The 20341-nt window shown below is 44.6% G+C and overlaps 1 protein-coding gene across 1 annotated transcript in view; it reads left to right on the forward strand.

The window, feature by feature from the left end:
• The window catches only part of LOC119013047 (calsyntenin-2-like), a 250492-nt gene extending 230356 nt beyond the window's left edge, over positions 1 to 20136 (forward strand). Inside the window, exons 12-17 of the mRNA XM_037087394.1 lie at positions 1352 to 1563; positions 7625 to 7795; positions 8004 to 8149; positions 9623 to 9746; positions 15759 to 15943; positions 16162 to 20136. Of these exons, the coding sequence (XP_036943289.1) occupies positions 1352 to 1563; positions 7625 to 7795; positions 8004 to 8149; positions 9623 to 9746; positions 15759 to 15943; positions 16162 to 16383 (1060 nt within the window). The 3' untranslated portion in view covers positions 16384 to 20136. The remainder of the gene's footprint in view (positions 1 to 1351; positions 1564 to 7624; positions 7796 to 8003; positions 8150 to 9622; positions 9747 to 15758; positions 15944 to 16161) is intronic.
• Positions 20137 to 20341: the final 205 nt, after the last annotated feature.

Genomic DNA, 20341 nt, shown 5'->3' on the forward strand with positions numbered 1-20341 from the left:
TTCCTCATACAGATTTATGCATTGCAGTATAGTTTACATCAGAATGTAGATGAGAAAAAAGAGGCCGCATAAATCTTGCGGCCCAGGTTTCCGATGCAGTAAATAAGCTTGTTATGATTTCCTCCTGTAGCTGGTCACAGAGCCACAGCAGTGAGAGGAAGTATTGATGTCCCTCCCACTGACAGATGTTAGTGCGTTTGAAAGGCCTTCGGTGAAATGTAAAAGCAAAAATTGGGTTGTTTGTTCAGCTTTCGTGACTTACAACGCCACCAGCTCCACCACCGTCACCACCCCTCCTTCCCTCTCCCCCTCCCTACTGTCCTTTTCTCATGTTAATGTCTCTTGTTTTCCATTCGATTGATGTGTAATCTGCCGTCTTTAAGCTGTGTGTACATGCGTGTCAGCCAGTGTGTCCGAACGGTTGTGAGTCTGCACTCATTAGTGTGAACATGGCCGATCTGTGTGTCTGCTCTCCCCTGGCTGTCTGGCTGTGTTGGGGGCTTCACAGCTAGCAAGGAGCCGATATGTGTCCGTCCATTAACAGCTGCCAGTGGATGCTGTGCATTTAAAGCACACGCTGTCACACGCTGACAGGCAGGCAAGGAAGCAAACATGCTCGTGTGAAAACACAGCAGGCACTCTGCTGCAGGTCTGTGACTGCTGACGGAGCTTTTTACCCCCTGAATACCTGCATGCACTGTGGTGTTGGTGTGGATTTAACTGCCTTTGGTGCAGCCGAGAGGTCCTGTTAGAGCTGATAAGCTTTACTAGCAGCTGTAACGCTGCGCCGTTTTTTACATTCTGATGTTAAATAGGTACGCAGCAGGTTCTGTTAGGTGGAACTGCTATTTTATGAAACGCCTCTCCGGTCTGAACTGGATGGCCCTCATATTTGACCTTCCCCTCAGTGAATAGGGTTCAGTCATGGTGAGTGAAATTAGTCCGGAGGCTGGAAATAAAGAAGTGTGCTCGGCATGCGCTCACCAAGGCCGAATTGGGGATTAGGTGCGTAGGACATTTGTGGAAGATCACGGTCAATGTCGTTGTATTATGACAGATTCCACTCGCAGTAATATGTGGAGGAACCATTATGAAGCTTATCGAAGCTACAATGAGGCTAAATAGTTGACATCGCTGTAACATGTTTTAACAGTATTTCAGTGACTATATTTCAATGCGAAGCAAGTCCCACCTACACATTGCTGTGGTTGTAACCTTGACATTTGAACTACAGCTTGAAGAGTCCCAGACCACTCGAGTGGTGTCGGCTTGCTGTTTTCGCTCACACTCTCACTCTGTCATTCAGCTCTCACTCTCCTTACTTTTCTTTACCGCTCTCTGTCTTCTCCAGGTGCTTTGGTGAAGACACCTGTATCACCATCCCGGACATCGATGCGGTGGTGATGGTGCTGCAGCCCAGTGAGCCCAGAATAACCATCACCGGAGTGGAGAGACTGAATCATCCGGCCTCGGACCTCAAAACGCCGGAGGGCGTGTCTCTGTTCCAGGACCTCCACATCATCAGCACGGTCACCCGGGCAGACGCCACCACGCACCACACAGGTATCAGACTATCGTACACGTTAGCAACAGCTGCACTGCCCAAGGCATTCATTTCAAGATAACGGCTCCATCATACTTAAAGCGAGCGAGAGCCTGTATCAACAACAAAGTCAAAGAGTTTGTGAGAACAAAAATACATTTGCAACCCTTCGAATCCGAAAGACAGCATGTGGGAGCCCGGTGTGAGATCGGCGCCTTATTGCATCATTAGTCAACGGTTCTGCTTGTTGTGTATTCAGCATCTCTTTCTAGCTACCCCACGCCCAGGCAGAAAGCAGCAGCCAGCTTCAGCACGGACTACAGTGCAGGGGGGATGTACAGCATCAATTCAAACTGGAGAGAAAAGCGGAAAAATAAGAAACCTGAGGCTGCATACTGAATTCCTCAATACTGTCCAGTGTGCTTTGTGCTTGTTTTGTTGAAAAGTACATTTTGGTTACTTGCGCTCCTTCTGAAGGCACAACAGATCCTATTTAAGTTGCAGGAAGTGGCTAACTTAACGCGGTTTACTTTCCCAGTCAAAAATTCAAACTCCAAAGGTACAAGTCTGAGTGTCGCTCACGAAGCGGGAGACACACACCTCCCCGCAGGTAGGAGTCTGCCTTGACTAAATATTTCAGCGGTTCCTCATATTGATAGTGCGTTCACTCATTCATGAAGTCCCATAGCCTATGCAGTGCCACCTGTCTCGCTATCACAACAAAACTTCAGAGAAAGCGGAACGCCTCATGAGACCACAAATCAGCGGCAGCGAGCATTTCTTTCATCTGGTGCGCCTGCACGCACCGGGAACTCGACAAAACAAAAAGTTGCGCTTTTGTTTTCATGCCGCCATATTCTCTTGCTCGCAGGGAGTAAAGGTTATCAAAACTCCGGTGAAGTAGTGAGCTTGTGTGACTCATACAGTGAGGTACGACTACTGCGTCGCCCGCTGTGGGTTTGCAGCAGATGTGGAAGTAGTATCCTTCACCTGAGTCACAGTAAGACTCAAGTTAAGAGTCTGCTTCTTGTATAATGTGGCACACAGTATTTTAGAGTGAAACAGGATACGTAGGATGGGGCAAGCTGTGTTGAAATCGAGTCCTCCGGAATTGATTGGGTTTCTTAACAAAGGGCATTGTTTAGTGGAATTAGTTCAATGTATGCAGTTTTTCCAGGACATCTGCTGGCCTGGCTCTACTCGGTTTGACCCGGTGCAGCCCGGGATTTTGCAATTCCACCAAAATCCAGCTAACTATTTGGAGCTGTGTCTTAAATCAACGACGCACTTGTCCCAACCCACGCGGTGCCATCGAAGAATTACTGCGTACAGAGTGGCTCCACTAATTCAGTTACAAACACATCTCATTTCCTATAACTTCTTCACCCCCAGGAAAACGTTGTGTTTTCACCAGCAGTGACTAAACATGAATCCTGAAACAGCTGGCAGTGAACACAATGAAACAGTAAAAGACATCCGATGTTTGAAAGTACAGACAGGACGAGATAGAACTAAAGAGATTCAATTAGAGGCTATAAAAGTCCTGAGAGTTTTTTTTTTTAAAAAAAACATCTTTCTCTCAGGTTTTCTGCACATGGGCAGAGTATAGATTTGAGGGGGAGACAGATGCACAGGGCTTCTGCAGTTGCGAGACGTCACTGCTGGTGATGGAAAAGCAAATTGCTGGGGCGCGGTTTGACTTGGCGCAGCCAATAGTGCTGGTGGAAAAGCGGCATAGGCACTTAAGCTACAGAATTCGGTTTAGGAAAACATGGCGGTTTGCGTTTAGATCACTGCATTACTTCCATAACTACCATTAGAAACATTCCTACATGATCTTGTGTTATGTGCGGGATGTGACTACAAGAGCTCACCATTGACTTCTGGTCTCTGGTCACACACAGCGGCCTCCTGGATTAAAGTCATTCCATCCCTGACCTCCTCCCCATATGAATGTTTTACTTCGCAGCGGTAGTAATAACAACAGCTGATAGGGCTCGCCGCCCAACAATAACTGTAAATATGGGTTGTAATAACCTGCTGACTGATTGTTAAACTATATGGTTGTTTTTCTGATGACGACAGGCCTAAGACTATAAAGGCACGACAGCCTAGAGGCCTAGAGAAGTGAACTTTGCGCGTGATGTCATCCCAATGTAAAGTGTTGAGAGGGAAACACTGATGAGTATGTGCAGTGGGCAGCAAAACATAGACGCAAACATGGGAGCTGGAAAACTTTTTTGGCTTTAGCGCTTGGCAAGCAACGGGCGCCGTATTGGACTGAAATATAAAGAACAATTTATTTCAATTTTGGCATATATGTGGAAATATATAAACAGCTGTCATGAGGACGGTGGATTAATAGTTGGAGAACTAATATTTATCCCACCGTGTCTTTGAAAGTAAAGTGATTTCTTATGCAACAGAGCGGTGGCTCATCTACGTTGTACTGTTTCCAATTGAGTATATGTCAAAAATGATTAGCAAAACTTTTTGAGTAAGTCAGTAAAGTGAGAACCCACTTACTATAGCTTTCATAAAACTGAAGTATAAAGTGGTAACCTCTCAAATGTAGTGGAGTCGTGAAAAGAGAGCATTCATGGGCCTCAAAATGGAGTTAATGTACCTCTGGTTAGCACATACAGCCAAACTGGAACCCCTGACGCAGCTGAGGACAAGTTCCCTTCCTCAGCAGCAGTAATCTACAGTGCAAGTCAGAGCCGTTTGTTCCATGCAGCTCTGCTAGCCTTGTCAATTTCCCCCTGCAGAGTCAATTCTGCTCGTTACAGGTCTGTTACCCACTCCCCTATCTGTCCTTGTGTGACTGCAGACCCCCTCCTGCTGAGTAAGGCCCGCACCCACCACTGGACTGATTCTAAGGGTCGCGCCGCCTTGACCGGCAGCAAATGAGTGTGACATTTAAATCCTGGCGGCTCTAGCCTCGTCCAACGATCTGACCACTGTGGCGGCAACAGCCCGCCTCGGCCCCCGGGCCCCGCCGCTCGCAGCCAATTAGGAGCAGATAAGCGGAGCGAGAGGGAGGTTTTAGCCCTCCATTGTGTGTAATGCGGTGAAGGAAAGAAGAGCAGAGAGTGGCATTGCTTTCAGGAGCCGGTGGAGCTCTTACTGCTGGTGAAATTGAGACTGCAGCTGGGGGAAAGAGATTAGCTGGAAGCCAGCGAAAGACACAGAAATGGAAAGAAAGCGAGAAGAGACACGAGGAGAAAGAGTGTGTGTGTGGGAGAGGGAGGCACGATGAAGTTCCATAATGAGCAGATTTGGTGTCCTCTCGAGGCTTAGTGGATCTGAGATAAATCGCATATTTCGTTTGCATGACATGCAGTAAGATTCTTTTGGTCCCTGGTAATCAGCCCCTCACCCTTTTGTCTCTCTCTGTCTTTCATTTGTCTTTGTGTTAAGCCCGCCTCAGTCTTCTCTCCATCTCATGCCATGGTATCTTTTTCGAGGTTTTATTCTGATGCACTGACTCAAAGCCAATGTCATCAATTCTCTCTTTTGCTCAGCTTCCTTAAATTCTTGACCGCTTTGCTCTCGTGGTCATCTTCTGTTCTCTCAGCCCTTTTTCTGCTTTGCTTGAGGGTTGTTTTATTTTGCTTCCGTTTCTCAACTCCCACCCATCCAGCGCTCAGTGGTTCTCCCAGTCCCTCTTCATCTTCTTTTCTTTTCTTTGTAATTCTTTCGAGGATTTTTTTTGTTTTTTGCCATCCCACCCACACTGTAGATCGTTTTTTTGCCACGCGATCACACAGACTGTTCCTGGGACATTCCTTCACTCGGGCGGTGCTATTTGTTAGTACTAGCTCGTGCCAGCTGGTGCACTTTTTTTTTTTTTTTTTGGTTCTTAATTTATGTCAAAGCAGCATTTAACACCAAGCAAGGCAATTCACATGCCAGATTTAGCGAGTAACTGTGCCAAGCCTCAAATGCAACCACAAATAATTTGCAAACAATAGAACATAACAAGTCCACCGATGGCTCTGATACTAATAAATCAGTCCCCGCAATTCTTCAGAAAACTGTTTTACTGCTTTTGTAGCTCTGGAGGTAAAGCGGGTCATCTGGTAATCGTAAGGTCGCTCGCTCGAATCCCAGCTCCCCTTAGCTGTGTGTCGAAGTGTCCTTGAGCAAGATACTGAACCCCAAACAGCTCCTGATGAGCAGTTGGCACCTTGCATGGCAGCCTCTGCCATCATTGTATTAATGTGTGTGTGAAGTGTGAGCTTACCTACACATCCATCAACTGGCAACGATAACTTTCACTTTGAAGTTGTGTGTGGGACTACCAGGATCTTTTCACTCTGTTTTGTTTTTCCATCAACTCCTCCGTCAAACGCCTGTCTCGTTATTGGCTAATGCTTCACTGTGTTCACCAGCCAGGCTGGTCACTAACTCTGTCTGGTGCTGGTAGTTCACAGTTTATTTACTTTAGTGACGATGAAAGCTGCATGCTGTCGAGTAGAACTTGCCAGCTAACACGTCCTCATACCTGAAGAACAGAACAGGTTGACTGTTGCTGACTACTTTAATGGTATAGTCCATGTTCCCAAAACAGGCGTACCAGATCCTTGTATGGTCGCAGTTTGGTGAGGTTTAGGAAAACAAAATGGTCTGGGTTAAAAATAATCATGTTTCTTAAAAAAAAAAAAAAAGTAACAAGCAACAACTTCAAAATAAAGAGCACCAAAGCCTTCATTCACAAAAACAATGGCAGAGCATATCTAATCTTCTGGAAGACAACTTTCCTCCCACTTGTTTTGCTCGCTCTCTCCCCCTTTTCTCCACCTCACCGCTGCCGTTCCTCTGGAGAACCCCCCTCCAGACACACATGCCACATATCTATCTCTCTCCATTGGGAAGCTGTTAAATGGGCATAGCCGGTTCCCTCCCCGGGGATCGTAGAGTGAGGGAGAGGGCTGGGTAGCAGGGAGAGGTGGAGGCTGGTGCTTAGCAGACTGTCGGAGAGCCCCGGCAGCCGCCCGGCGCTGCTGTGATGGGAGCTGTCTGAGGGGACTTGTTACCACGGCAGCTCATGGCGCTGTCTGTGTTGAGAGCACCGAGGAATAATTGGAGTTGGGGAGAGGGAGCAGGTGTGTTGTGTCCTGCACTCTTTGAATTATGGCTCCTCAAAGTGTTCAGGGTTATTTTCCACAAATGGTTTGGCTCGGCAACAGCAGCTGGGCATATGAAGAGTATATGTGCTTTAATATATGAGAATAAAGGTACCCAAACTTACAAGAATAGTTCTTTTTTTTTTTTTTTTTGAGGTTGTGTGAAGGCTTTATCCATAGTCAGAGTATTTACAATAAATGGCAGTCAGCTCACCCCTAGTTTGGGATAGCAGCAGGAGAACAGGTGTGGGAAGCTAAGCGATGTACTGCAGTGGACGTGGGCAGGAGCGAAACAAACTTCAGTCACCTTAAAAGACCATCTAAGAAAATCGGTGTGTTTATTCTATATTTAGAATATTTTTCACCTCTTTTCCTGCTGTTACACAGCCCTTTCTGACAGGAAATTGAAGCCATTAGGCGTAGGCTCGCTCCAAAACCACCAGACTCCTTTGACAATAAAAAAATAAATAAATAAATATACGTTGCAAAGAACACAACAGCTGATGGTAATAGTTAGTTACCCTTAATATGTGACTTTAAATACCAGAAGACTCACAATAACACAAACTAACTGCAGAGCATTAGCTGTTTCTCCAGCCCGGGGGGGTGTCGACCTCCATCCACTGTAGGTACATCGACTGTGGATAAGAGCCTCATACAACCCTACTTCAGAAACTCTTAACTACCTCTTTAAGTAACCCCCTGAGGTGCCTGAAGATGTGTTTCCAAGAGAGTTGCAGCACAGCTCATTAGGAGTGAGAACATATTTTAAACCGAATATAGAAAATGACCCGAAATACAAGTTTCATTGCCAACAGCCTTGAATAACAAAATGAGGTGAGGGCAAACTGATTCTGATATTCTCTGGTGTGAGTATCAAAGAAGGCAAATTACAGCAATATGTGTTTGTGTGTGTGTGTGTGTGTGTGTCTGTGTCTGTCTCTCTGTGTAGCGCATCGACCCGGGGTGCTGGAAGAGATTATTCATAACTTGGACTACTGTGATGTCTTGGTGCTTGGGGAGGAGCTGAGGCCGGAGCAGGAGTCCCTCCAACTGCAGCGCAGCACTCTGCTCGGAAAACACCTCGACGCCACCAACTCCACCTCTGGCATGTCCATTTATGGTAGGTTTCTATGGTACCCAAGCCAAAGCTGCATGCAGCGTGTTGGTTGCCATAATAGCACAGCCTAGTCCACTGCTGCCGTTGTGACGGCTCCGCTTGAGTCGTCAGGATCTAGCTCTGCCTTCTACGTGTCAGCCAGTTGTCCAGTTTTCACCTTTTCGCTTGTCGTCATGTAACGACCATACCGACCCTCTGCCTCTCTCCTCAGGTGTGGACTCAATGTCCAATTATGAGCAGGTGATGCGACAGGTGCGTTACTATAACTGGCGGCCCGAACAACTAGCAGAGAGAAGGTTTCGCCTCACCTGCTCGGAGCTCAACGGGCGATACACCAGTAACGAGTTCAACCTGGAGGTCAGTGTGACCTACAGCCTGCACAGTGACACACAGTTATCACTTCATGACTACATGATACAGGCATGAAATTAACTGGCAACACTTTTGACTGCCCTTATCTGAGCCAGAACACCAACACCAAATTAGCTGTTATTATCACAGAAGATAGTCAACTGAGTACATTTGACGCTGTTTGTTGAAATGCAGAGCAGTTTAAAGATCAAATGTATCACCTCAGCTTCAGGAAAATGCTGCAGTTAATTTCTGACACTCTATAGATGGAACTTCTAACTAATCCATCAAGAAAAAAGGCTGTGAATTGATCGCTGATGAAAATAAAAGTTAAATGCAGACCATATGAATGTGACATTCAGTTATCCTTGTGTTTTTTAAATTTTATTTTAGTCATGGTGGTAGTTATGATGGCAGATCCAACCTGTGCTCTAAGACACATGCTCCAGGCACTCCTGAAAGGAACCTGTGGTGTAAGACCCTCGGGCTGACAAGCAGCTCTCGAACAATAGATGATGTTTTACATATTTCCAAAAAAAAAAGGAAAATATTTTCAAAAATCATTAATATCACTTCTGATAGTCAGCAGTAGAAACAGCAAGCCATCACCAGATACAATGCTGCTTCTTACAACAAAACTGGACCGAAGTACGTGGACCGGCACTGAAGTGAGCTGACTCAGCTCAGGTGTCTGGCACCCCTCTCACTTTGAGAGCAAATTAAAAAATGACCCACAGCAGGCGTCACTTTCAGCCTCAGTGGCAAAGCATCTTTTGGAAAATTGCAGCCGAAGCATGACAAATGAAAAACCTTCAGCTTGTCTTAAAATGCAATTCCGTTCTCACACTCGATTTAATGAAAACTGTGTGACAAATATCTGTTGATTACCAAACATGTCAGTGCCCTTAACATTCTTTCATCGTTCTGAAATGTTCTTTAGATTCCGGTGCACACTGCCACCAGCAGCCTGACACACTGGCACTGACATAAAATGCTGAATATTTTAGCCGAGGAGACCCTGAACTGTTTTTACAGCGAAACACTCTCACACACACACACTTCACCTGTGAGGCATTGTTCTTACTTGATGATAAATGTCAAAATCAGCTCAGTGTGTCAGCTAACCGTGGTTTTGCTTCCGTCCCTGGTCGGCCTGACTTATTCATACACACCCTGGTGTTTACTTGCTGGGAACAAAATGTTTCACCAGACATAGTTTAAACCTTGGGAGAGGGTCGATCAATCTAGTTTACATTTTACCTTCCTGTATTGAGCTGACCGTGTTCCCCAATAGGCATAAATACATTCACTTTCCTGGCTTCTGTCTAAAATCTATACTTTACCCTGTCTGGAATACATCATCTGTGTGAGTCAAGGCAAGTTCAGGCGTATCGGTGAGACACCGGGACCACACAGATAACAATGTGATCCCTCCTCCGTCTAATATCAGCGCCTCTGCTTTATCTGTGCCCCAACCAGGTGAGCGTACTGCACAGTTCCGAAGCTGGAGAGCATGTCAATCACATGGTAGCCCCGCCTCAGTACATGCAAGTGGTCCACCATCCCTCCTTGATCCATGACCTGTACCCCAGCCACAGCTCAGGTAAGAAAACACACTCCACTTTAATACGTTCAGTTTGTTATCGTCTTCTTTGCACTAGAGTCTTTTTGATTTTTCTTATTTCATTTGTCCTGTATCCAGGCATATTTATTCATTTTGTCTTATCAGCTTTTGTTTAAACCCGAAAATCATTTCGAGCTTGTCCTCAGTGGCAAGGATGTTGATTAGAGAGAAAGAAAACAATTAAAACAAGTGTATATACACTGTTCATGAAAATGAGATACGAAAGCAAATCAATTAAAACAGCAACAAACACAGACGTAGTATGGGTTTTGATCGAGGATTTGAATGCACCAATGGGTAACAAAGTTTAATTTTTAAGGTGCTCTGCAAGGACTTTCCAACAGTTCAGGGCTTAGAAAACTAAAAGGAGATCCGCCGAGCTCAGCACAAACTAAAGGAACTCACGATAACGGCCCGGTCATTGGCCCGAGTCTCACAGTATGTGGTTCAGTGGACCGACGTGGCAAAAGATGGCATCTCTCCAAGAAGGGGAAGACAAACAAGCACACATGTTTGTGTTCACATCTCCCAGGCAGACAGAGAGGACCACACAACTTTTTCTTTTTGTATGCAGGATGCGATGATGGGTGCTGTAAACATCACCTGTCATAAACCTGAGAGCAGAGTGATACACAGCATCCAAGAGCTTAAGTGTAGAGGCACGCATATATCACATCCTGTCAGGTGGATAAGGTTGCTGCTCACTTGTGTGAACATTAAATGCTAACACATCTTGCATTATAGAGCCCTGACTGAATAATAATTTGTACAGGAACAAGGTTCAGTCTCTAACTACTCCTGGGAGAAGGAAGGCTACAGACTGACTTTAGATGGGAACTGCCCAAATGGTACAAACATATGGAGTATTAGGAGTGCCATCATACTTAAATAAAGAAGAAAATACTAAGTTTTTAATTCCTCTCTTTATCTTCACATTTTATTTTCTTAATCTTTTAAACGTGTATTATTCTTTTAAGGACACTCCTACGACTCTACACAAAGGAGCCCAAATCATCATAAACCCCCTTAAACTATGTTGAGCTGCCCAAAAAAGATTCAAAGTAGGCCAAATGGGCAGAATATCTGATTCTCAATTTCCCACTTTTCACCATCAGACCTCTTTCCTGCGCACCAAATATTTTAGACGGTGCCGTTTCACGTTTGTAACCTGAGCATGTGTATGTGACGGTGTTGCTCTACTCCAATAGGAACCCTCGGTGCTCCGGATTTTTACCATAGCAACAACTTGTTATGTTATTAGAAAACATACGAGAAGACTTGAGATAAACAGTAATGGGCGCATGGAAATTCCTAGAGACTGAGGGAGAAGTGCTGGGCATTAGACCTAGCTGTTAAAAAAAATCATAAAAATCCAGTGTGGAGTTCACACATCTGCTCTCCGTCGTGGCATGAAGATAGATGAATTTCCAAGGGAGTGCTCTGGTGCTGCTTTCTGGTTTGTTTATCGTTCTGTTCATCAGGCCGCCGCTCTCACACGGAGGTCCTCGGTGGTAGAAAAGCAGTGTAAACTCTCCCCCTCCCGTATGATGCGGCAGGCTAACTCCCCTCCCTCGATGCACATGAGTCATCCGAAGTAGGGAGAACGTGGCGAGCAGAGAGACATTGGTCTTAATCTACCACCCCACATTTAATTATTCATCAAACGCTAATGGATTCTACTTAGAGTCCTGGAGAGTTCAGTGGCCAGCACTGCGAACAGCCCAGAGAGTCAGGAGGTGTGCATGCGAGCGCGCATGCACGCGTGCATGTGTGTGTGCGTGTGTGTGTAAAAATGAGGTCAGAGGAGCAGAAAGGCTGGTTTAGAATAAGGCAACAACACAAATTTTTTTTTTAAAAAAGAGCGGTTTCTTGCTCGTGGCACATGTAAACGTTCCGGATGATATCATCATGTATGTAGAGTACAAAGTGGGAAGAAAATGCCAGAGTGTGTGTGTCTGTGTGTGCGTGTGTGTCTGTGCATATGTGTGTGTGCGCATGTATGCATGAAAAAAAACACTCACCCCGGTTACTACCGAGGGGCTGGATGAAGCTTCACTTGCGAGGACGATCAAAGGCCGCAGATTTAGTGTGAAAATCTGGGGAACTTGACTGAATCAAATGATCATCTGAAGAGTCCTCTGTGAGTCTCACTCTCGTTAAACACGCGCGCTCACACGCCAGCAGGGACCGGCGGAGGGAGAGGGCAGGCGCGGCGGAGTCGTGTTATCTCAGTAGGCCGCAGATCAGAGCAGCAGAAATAAACATTTTAGATCAAGAGAAATCCCTCAACGTGTGTCATGGTTATGCTACTAAATAGGGCTTATGATACATCGTTGCAGGCCTGTACTGATCCGAGACCAGAATTAAATGCGTGTAAGTGTTTTGTTTTATTTCTTTATATGTATATCTGAGACAATATGTAGTTTTACGCACAGCTAAGATGAATCCCTCCGGTAATGTTTTTGTTTTTGGTTGTATTTAAGCTCTAGTGTTTCTGAATCCAGTCCAGCCGGACTTCAGCTAAAAGATTAAACGTGAGGCAAACCGTTGTTCTGTCTTTTGCGCACTGGCAGCCGTGAGAGTTAAAATGGAGCCAGTTTTTTTTTGTTTTGTTTTGTTTTTGTTTTAAATTAAGATTTTGTTTTTCTGCGCTGCAGTCGTTGAATTGGCCACAGAGAAAGGAGAAATGGTTGAGACCTGCCAGATTTGCTCCGTCAGACATCACGTTTAGACGCATATGTTGGGAACATTTAAGCCAGAGGACCTTAATGAGAAGTTGCTGCACAATGTGATGGCAGCATTTGGTTTGAAGCAATGCTGTGAATTACATTAGCATGCTAACAGGCTCGCAGCATGGATTTATTGAGAAAAAGATGTTGAATTCTAAATGAAGTGTCTAAACGTTTAAAAAATGCTTGTTTTACAGCCACTCCAAAGAGATTCTTCACCCTGGACTGTCTGCTGATTTGACTTAGAGCCAGAGATCAAACAATTTGAGAGAGTCCTCGTGACATATCCACTGCTTTAGTAATGAACATGTTAAATCGGATAGGCTAGTCTACTATAAGTACATTGTTAGGTGAGCAAGGGACTCAAAATGTTCAGTTTGTATGATATTTAAACATGTTTTTGACCTTTAAAGTCTATCATTATCATGTAATAACAATCTTTGTTATTTTATTCATTGATATTGATACCATATGTAGGCAATAAATATTTGTGTTAGGCAATGATAGGAAAGCCAACCTTTTTATTGTGTTATATATTGATAGGCTTATTTCAAGGCTGTTACTATGCAAAATGTTTTTTTTCTAATAAGGGCTGTTTGGGTCAGTTTCCATCAACCCTTCTATCGGCTTCGTGGTATTACCTTATGAAAGAGCATCGTGACAGGCCTGATATGTGGCCGTTTGTATGGTTTAACGTTACAGTGGTCTTAATTATCAGTTACATGACAATGCATCTCAGGTAATCAACGTTATGAGGAGTCTAACAAGCAGCTTTTTTCCAGGGAGTATAAAGGTAAAGTAATGCATTACTTTTTTGGAGTTACTATCCAAACACCGGTCATAAACCAAACTACTGGTCAGTACTGCTTTTATATGGTAAATTGAATTCATTGTTAAGAGGTTGTTTTCATTTAAAACACAATTTTACAGTTTCCCTTACATTCACCCATTCACCTACACCCAATAGTCCCAAACTGGGGTATGCGTACCCCCTGAGTCAGGGAGTAGGCAAAAGAGAAAAATGTGGTTTGCGTATTCAAAGTCAAATAGTACTATTACATCTCAAAATGTGTGGGCATCTGCACAGATGGCGTAAGGGCCATGAGGGGGAAACACAGTGGAATGGTAACACACATCCAGGCGCTTGTTTCCCTCACCACTTGTGAACACTGCAGCGTCCACCGTGAGGCTCTTGCTACCACGGGGATGCCTGCCACCATTAAGGATGTTTCGGACACAGTGAAAGTGAAAATGGTGAACTTTGTGAAAGCCAGGCCCCTGAGCTCTTGCATATTTACTGCATTATGCAGTGACCAAGAGTATTGACACGTTTATTTCAGTTGAATGATGAGCTTAATGGAATATTGCGGTGTAAGTTTAATCCATGGTCTAACACACCGTGACACCGATTAGGAAGCCCCCTTGAGAGATCAAGTTTGCAGAGTTTTAGAAACCACCATCAAAAAGCCACAAATAATGCTCAGAACAGCACCAAACTGTAGCAACAGTAAAAATAGGGTCTCAGCACATTGAGGCATCAAACAGCAGCTAGCTTAGCCGAATTGCTATTGTAAAGTGAACACAACTCCCCACTCTCCTGCAACAGCGTGCTTGTTGTGGAGAAGTCCTGCGAGTCGATTACCGAGTGCAGTACAGTTCCGCAGCTCAAGGATGAAAATGTATGATTATTACTCCATGGAAATGCAATCAAAGTTCATATGTGTCTTGCTTACCAGTTTATAACAGTTATTATCAAGAGCAGACAGGGAAAAGAACGGAATTGAGCATTTCTAACCGCACTCGGTGCCTGCTGCCTTACCAGCATCTGAACAGGAGGGCCCAACTGAAGTCGCAACAAGTGGATCCATGAAAATTGAATTCAATCAAAAAGCCTTTGCCAGATTTCTGGATAGGACTGTGCCGGCCAATCAAGCTGTAAAGACTTTGAAGCCCTTTGCTACCACGCACTCATGTGAGAGTGGATTCTCGCCATTGGCAAGCATGAAAACAAAATGCAGGCACAGACTGTTCGTGGAAAAGGATTTAAGACTCAGACTCTCTCGAATTCAGCCAAACATTGCAGGGCTATATGCCTCCTGTTAAGCACACCTTGTCATTAACCTGTGGCACAAGTGCAAGTGGATTTTATATGATGGTGAGCTTCAGTGTCATGCCCACTTTGGCATGCTGACAGGAGAAACTGTGGCCCAATGAAAAAAACGCTCTACCTTTTGTGTAACAGCCACCCAGGTAAAAGTTTTTACTTGATGATGATGCTGAATAAAAGTCGGGGGATCAACAAAGCTTATTACAAGTCATCCTGAGGTGGGGGAGACTGTATGAAAGTCTGAACAACATTTCATGGCAATCCATCAATAGCTGTTGAGTTGTTGCAGTCTAGACCAAAGACTGAATGACAGCCTTGACTGTAGAGCCAGGCTGCTAGCATGCCCAGATGAAGAGGTATCGATTGGCCAAAACAGTGACAGCGGACCAATATTACCCCAAAAATGACACGATAAGAAAAATCAATAGGCTGGTTACAATAATTAAAGATCACAATCACCAACAGAGAGCCAACATTATTTAAAGGTTAAGAAAGCCCACGGTACAATTATGTGTGAAAGAAAATAAAAAAAATCAATAGGCTATCACAAAAGGCATTCAATATCCAGGGGGCCAGATAACTATGAAAACAGTTAAAGAGGCCTCAGATACAACAGCATGAGAGGAGGCATCAGTGACTCACCTACAGCCCGGCAGAAAACACACAGCGTTCCTCGGGCTCGGAGAGGGGCTGGGTGTCTGGTGTGGGACAGCCTTAGATGGAAAGATGCTATCAAATTGCATTATGGGACGTCTAGAATTTTTCTTTTCTTTTTTTTTACTTGCCACTTTCAGGGATTGTAATTTAGGATTTATTAGCCTCTGCTGATCTAAATTGGACTTTTGCAAATACTCTAACTTCATGGTTCAGGTGCAACAGTAAATTGGAGCTGAACTGGAGGTTCGTTTGAGGTGTTTTAAAAAAGCATGAATCCAAAAATGTTTGCTCCAGCGAAACTACTTCCTACCTCCTGCAGTACCGCGCTGAGAGCACAAGCAGTTCCTTCTCAGTTAACCAAACATTTGACTCATTTCAGCACAGTGTCTTACTGAGCTTCAGCGTGACTGCGTGGCTTCATCCTGCTTCGTTTTTCCACAAGCGTTCCCGTTCCACGTCTTTCTCACCGCTCTCTCCCCTCCCGTCTCGTTCCTACAGGCATGCCGAGCGCTGCCACCGTGGTAATTGTGATGTGTATCGCCGCTCTGGTGGTGGTTGTGGTGCTCGGCATCTACCGCATCCACCTGACCCACCAGCAGGAGGTCAAGCTGGCAGAGACGGCCAAAGAGGCAGACGCTACCTGGGACGACTCGGCTCTGACGATCACGGTCAACCCGATGGAGGTAGGAACGGGAAAAAGGTGTGGAAAGGATGCTGTCGGGGAGGGTGATAAGGGGAAAGTTTAAACAAAAGAGGCATCAGTGACTGGAATATCTTGAGAAAAAGGAGATGTGTGCATGCCCTGCTTTCACATCAGGAATTAAAGGAGAAACGACGGTGACTTATTGGCAAATTTCTGTAATTTTGGTTTCTGAAACTCTCGGAATACTTCTCACAACAGAACCTGAAAGGACCCCAGGCTGCAGAGGAGGAGGCCAGCGAGGAAGAGGAGGAGGAGGAGGAAGAGGAGGAGGAGGATGACGAGGAAGAGGAGGAGGAGGAGGATGACATCACCAGCGCTGAGTCAGACGACAGCGAGGAGGAAGTGGACGTGCAGCTACCCAGGATGCAACGCCAGAGCAAGAGGGGCCAAAACTGGGACAAAACAACAATATCTTACTGAAAACACACACAGTCACAGTCACTCACACACACACACACACGCACATTGTGCAACACATCCGTCGTGAAACCTCAAATCAGATGGTTGAGACAAAAAGACTTTATGTGATGTTGAGGCTCTAAAAAATGAGGTAATATCTCCCCCTGGTGGAATACTACACTGAAACACACACACACACGCACACACACACACACACACACACGCACACACACACGCGCACACACACACACACTGCATTGATTTAACCTCCGCCTTGTCAGAAAACCTGTTTTATACAGCTGATCAGAACTAATATGACACTAAACTCAATCAAATGTCCATCCTCGTTCTTAAAGGGACAGCTCACCAAATTTAGGTCATCCCCGACAACTGTTTCCCCTCCAACCATCTCTCCTCCCGCACCGCAACTACAACCTTTAGTGAAATAAAGTTTTTCCGTCGGCTACCATACATTCAGTTTAGCGTGTCGGATTCCACAGCGAGATCTCTGATGTCCCATAGAAATGCAAAACAGTCTTTATTTGAGAAAAAAAAAACAAAAAAAAAAACACTGGGTTGCAAGAGAAAAAGAATCAGACTATTTTTTGGTTTGTATACTTCATGTTATTTATCAGTCTTTATTCTAGCCTACGCGGCACAGCCAGGTGATTTTACAGAAATAGCATATTTTCAATGGTACTCAAAAACAAAAAGGAAAAAAAAGTCGATCTGTGTGTAGTCATGTTGATCTAACCAAGGGGTCTGAGTTCTGGGTTTTTGGGAAAGACAGAGGAGTCTCCTTGTAAATTTTTATACGCTCCTTTCTTGTAAATAGTGAGTAGGTGACCCCCCTCCCTCCCACACTCCCATCCCCTAACACCACTTTCTCTACCCAGAATCCCCCCCTCCTCTCCACCTGTACACAGCACACATACCACCTCTCCATATGTACGTACATATTCCTGAACCCACTAGCCCACGGGGGGGTCTTCACTGAACGGACCCCTCAGTTCCTCTGTGTGTGTTTCTAGCTCTGTGTTCAGATCATTCCAGCTGACTGCGAGAACTCCGGGTTTGTTGGGATGGATGTGCCACTGCCTCTATAGGTACTGGGTCTGTTGGAGCTGCACTAGGCGAGATGATCCTGCAAAGAGGCGCCGTGTTTCATACATCCGAATCACACATCAGGGACGTGACAGAGAACAGAGAGTCCCCTCACTGCTCGCGTACAGTCTGCGAGATTCGCCCGAATGAAAGTTTGGTCCCGGGCGCAGTCACAGCGGCAAGCAACACTACGAAAGCCAACGTCTACACCTGCGAGTCATTAATGCTGCATTGCAGGGATTTTGCAGGGTGAGAAATTCCAACTTTTCTGCGGGGAAGAGTGCAAATGGGACTGGTCGTCAATAGATGCAAATATCTACCGACTGCAGGATTTCTGAGGCCACGCCAATATCATTATTTGACTCTTTAAAGTGTGATATTTATATACGGGCAGATGCTGGTTTGTTTCTTTCCTTAAACATAGCCTTGCAAACATTTTTATTTGAGAAGGATCCTAATTACGGAGCAGTGAACAAAAGACAAAATGTTCTGAGTGGAACATATGTCCGTGGAAAAACAGTTGCTGCAGACTCAACCAGGAGATTATTAACAATGAACTTCAGTGCAATAAAAACTAGACATATAATCAAATACCACAAAAAAAGCATTAAAGATGAAGCAGGACACAGGCTCAAATATGTTAAAAACAAAAATGCACCATATTTTTTTAGTAATAGCTATAACAAATAATATATAACTATGATAAAGAAAATAAAGTATGTGTATTGTGGGAAAGCCTGTATTATATCAATTAAAGTTGCAGTGCTAAAAGATGTTTTATGTTAGCAATGGATCAAATGACTTGATGTGGAACCAGAATGGCACTGAGTAGAGCGCATGCGTTCCCTTCAAGTCAGTCAAGCCTAATCCAAAATCAATCTCAATAATCCTATATCACTTTACATTTTATGCCTCCTATCACTGCTTAACCATAAATATACTCACCAGATCTAGGATCAGCATCAGATTGTACCCACCCATAGCGACCCGCCGCTTAAATATGTTATTTTCAGCAAAGATACATTTGTTATTCATTACTTTAACAAAAATTTTGAAAAACTTAATGTTGAACAAACAAATTCCTGAAAACATGACCTAAATAATGGTATCCCCTCGGATTGATGAACCCTGAGGATTAGAACCAAACTCTTCAGTTCCCCTTTCCTCTGCAGAGCATTTGAATGTTTTCAGAAGACTGTTGCTGTTGAAAAAGCTCCAATGAACCGACCATACACTACCTGCCCAGCACTATATAGTTAAAGTCAGTGAATACACTGAACAGAGATGAGCATTTGGCAGCTTGAGCAGTCAAGATTTCTCTCAGGAGTCGGTGGAGAACAAAACAGAGCTAAAAGGAGAGCGGCTGTATGACTTAGATTTCGTTCATCTGGCAGGCAGAAACAGAACTCCCACTGAATGCTCATGTTGCTCTGTGTATGTGTAAATAGATAAGTAGTAGTGTGAGCACCAGATCGACTCTATCTGGTGATGTAAATGTTGTGTTTTCAGACGGTTAGGCTGTTCCTGAGCAGCCCAAAAAAAAAAATCTAAATATGTTGGTTTGGCACTTTTTTAAAAACATGTCTGTCAGATACAGACATGAAGTCCATGTGTAGGTCTCGTTATGTCCACATCGGCACCACAGCATGCTTTTTATAGCTACAAAACATTACTTTTATGTCCATATTCGCCTAAATTTTATTTTTTTTTCTTTTGATTATAACAGTTTTTAATGAAAGTCGCTAGCTAACGCTGCCTCATATCACTGACACAAAATAATAAGCTGTTTTTTTGGGGGGGATAAAAGAGACTGCTATGACACTGAACCCTGCAAGAGACTTAAAACATGTTTGCCTTTGAATAAAATGCAGCATTAATGAAAGACATTTATTCTGAAGGATGATGTCACATTGCATTAAAGCAACCCAGAAACACTCTGGTGGGGCCACCGGTTGTGAAGTTGCCTGGCGCGACTTGAAAAGGACAGAGAGCAGACGTGAAAGACGCGTTCGGCGGCGTCACATTTGATGCGATCAGAAAACCCAGTCGAAGGTTTCCTCACCTTGAGGCGGAAGGGCATTAATCTCTGGCTGTGGCCATCCTGAATCCAGTCCGGCTGTTATGTTTCGATTGCAAAAAAAGAAGAAAAAAAAAACACTAAACAGCAGAGGGTTTTGTCATGTGTGGCGTGTACGATAAATACAGTCAGCCACAGGTAAAATCAGGGTTCGGTTAAAGTCACAAACACCGGAAAGTTTCCTCCTCTGACAGCCGTCCTGTGGGTGCAGCTGGGAGAACCTACTGTATGTGTATACTGTAGCTCTATGTTCATGTAAAGATCTCATATGTTGTTTAAGAGTTTTTCCTCCATCTACTGTGACACCCAGTCTTGTGACGTCACCTCCCTCCCCCGCACCCTCCCAACCCCTCCCCTCCCCTCCCCCACCCTCCCCCGGAACCCTTTGGTGGATTTTGCATCGGCCTGAGCCCTAATGTTGTCCTGACGTTTGTTTTAGAAGAGGAGGGCGGTGAAATTAACATGGAAAACCTTGTATAATGTGTAAAAGTTTTTTTTCTGTTTTTTTATTTGATTTCTCTGGACTCTTTGGTCTGTTTTCCTTTGGAATGGTCACTACAGCACTTTCTGTAAAATTGGCCAATAAAAACTTGTTTTGGAATCTAGAGGTGGGTCTCGTATCTGTGTGAGGGTGCACGGCCGAGTGAGTGTGTGTGTGTGTGTGTGTGTGTGTGTGTGTGTGTGTGTGTGTGTGTGTGTGTGTGTGTGTGTGTGTGCTCGAGCCAATTGCATTACATTACACGCGTAGCTACTTCCATCTTTAGTCCATTAGCTGGTGATGAAAGTTAGGAATCTTAT

The sequence above is a fragment of the Acanthopagrus latus genome, chromosome 2 (assembly GCF_904848185.1).
Source record: "Acanthopagrus latus isolate v.2019 chromosome 2, fAcaLat1.1, whole genome shotgun sequence".
Lineage (NCBI taxonomy): Eukaryota > Metazoa > Chordata > Actinopteri > Spariformes > Sparidae > Acanthopagrus > Acanthopagrus latus.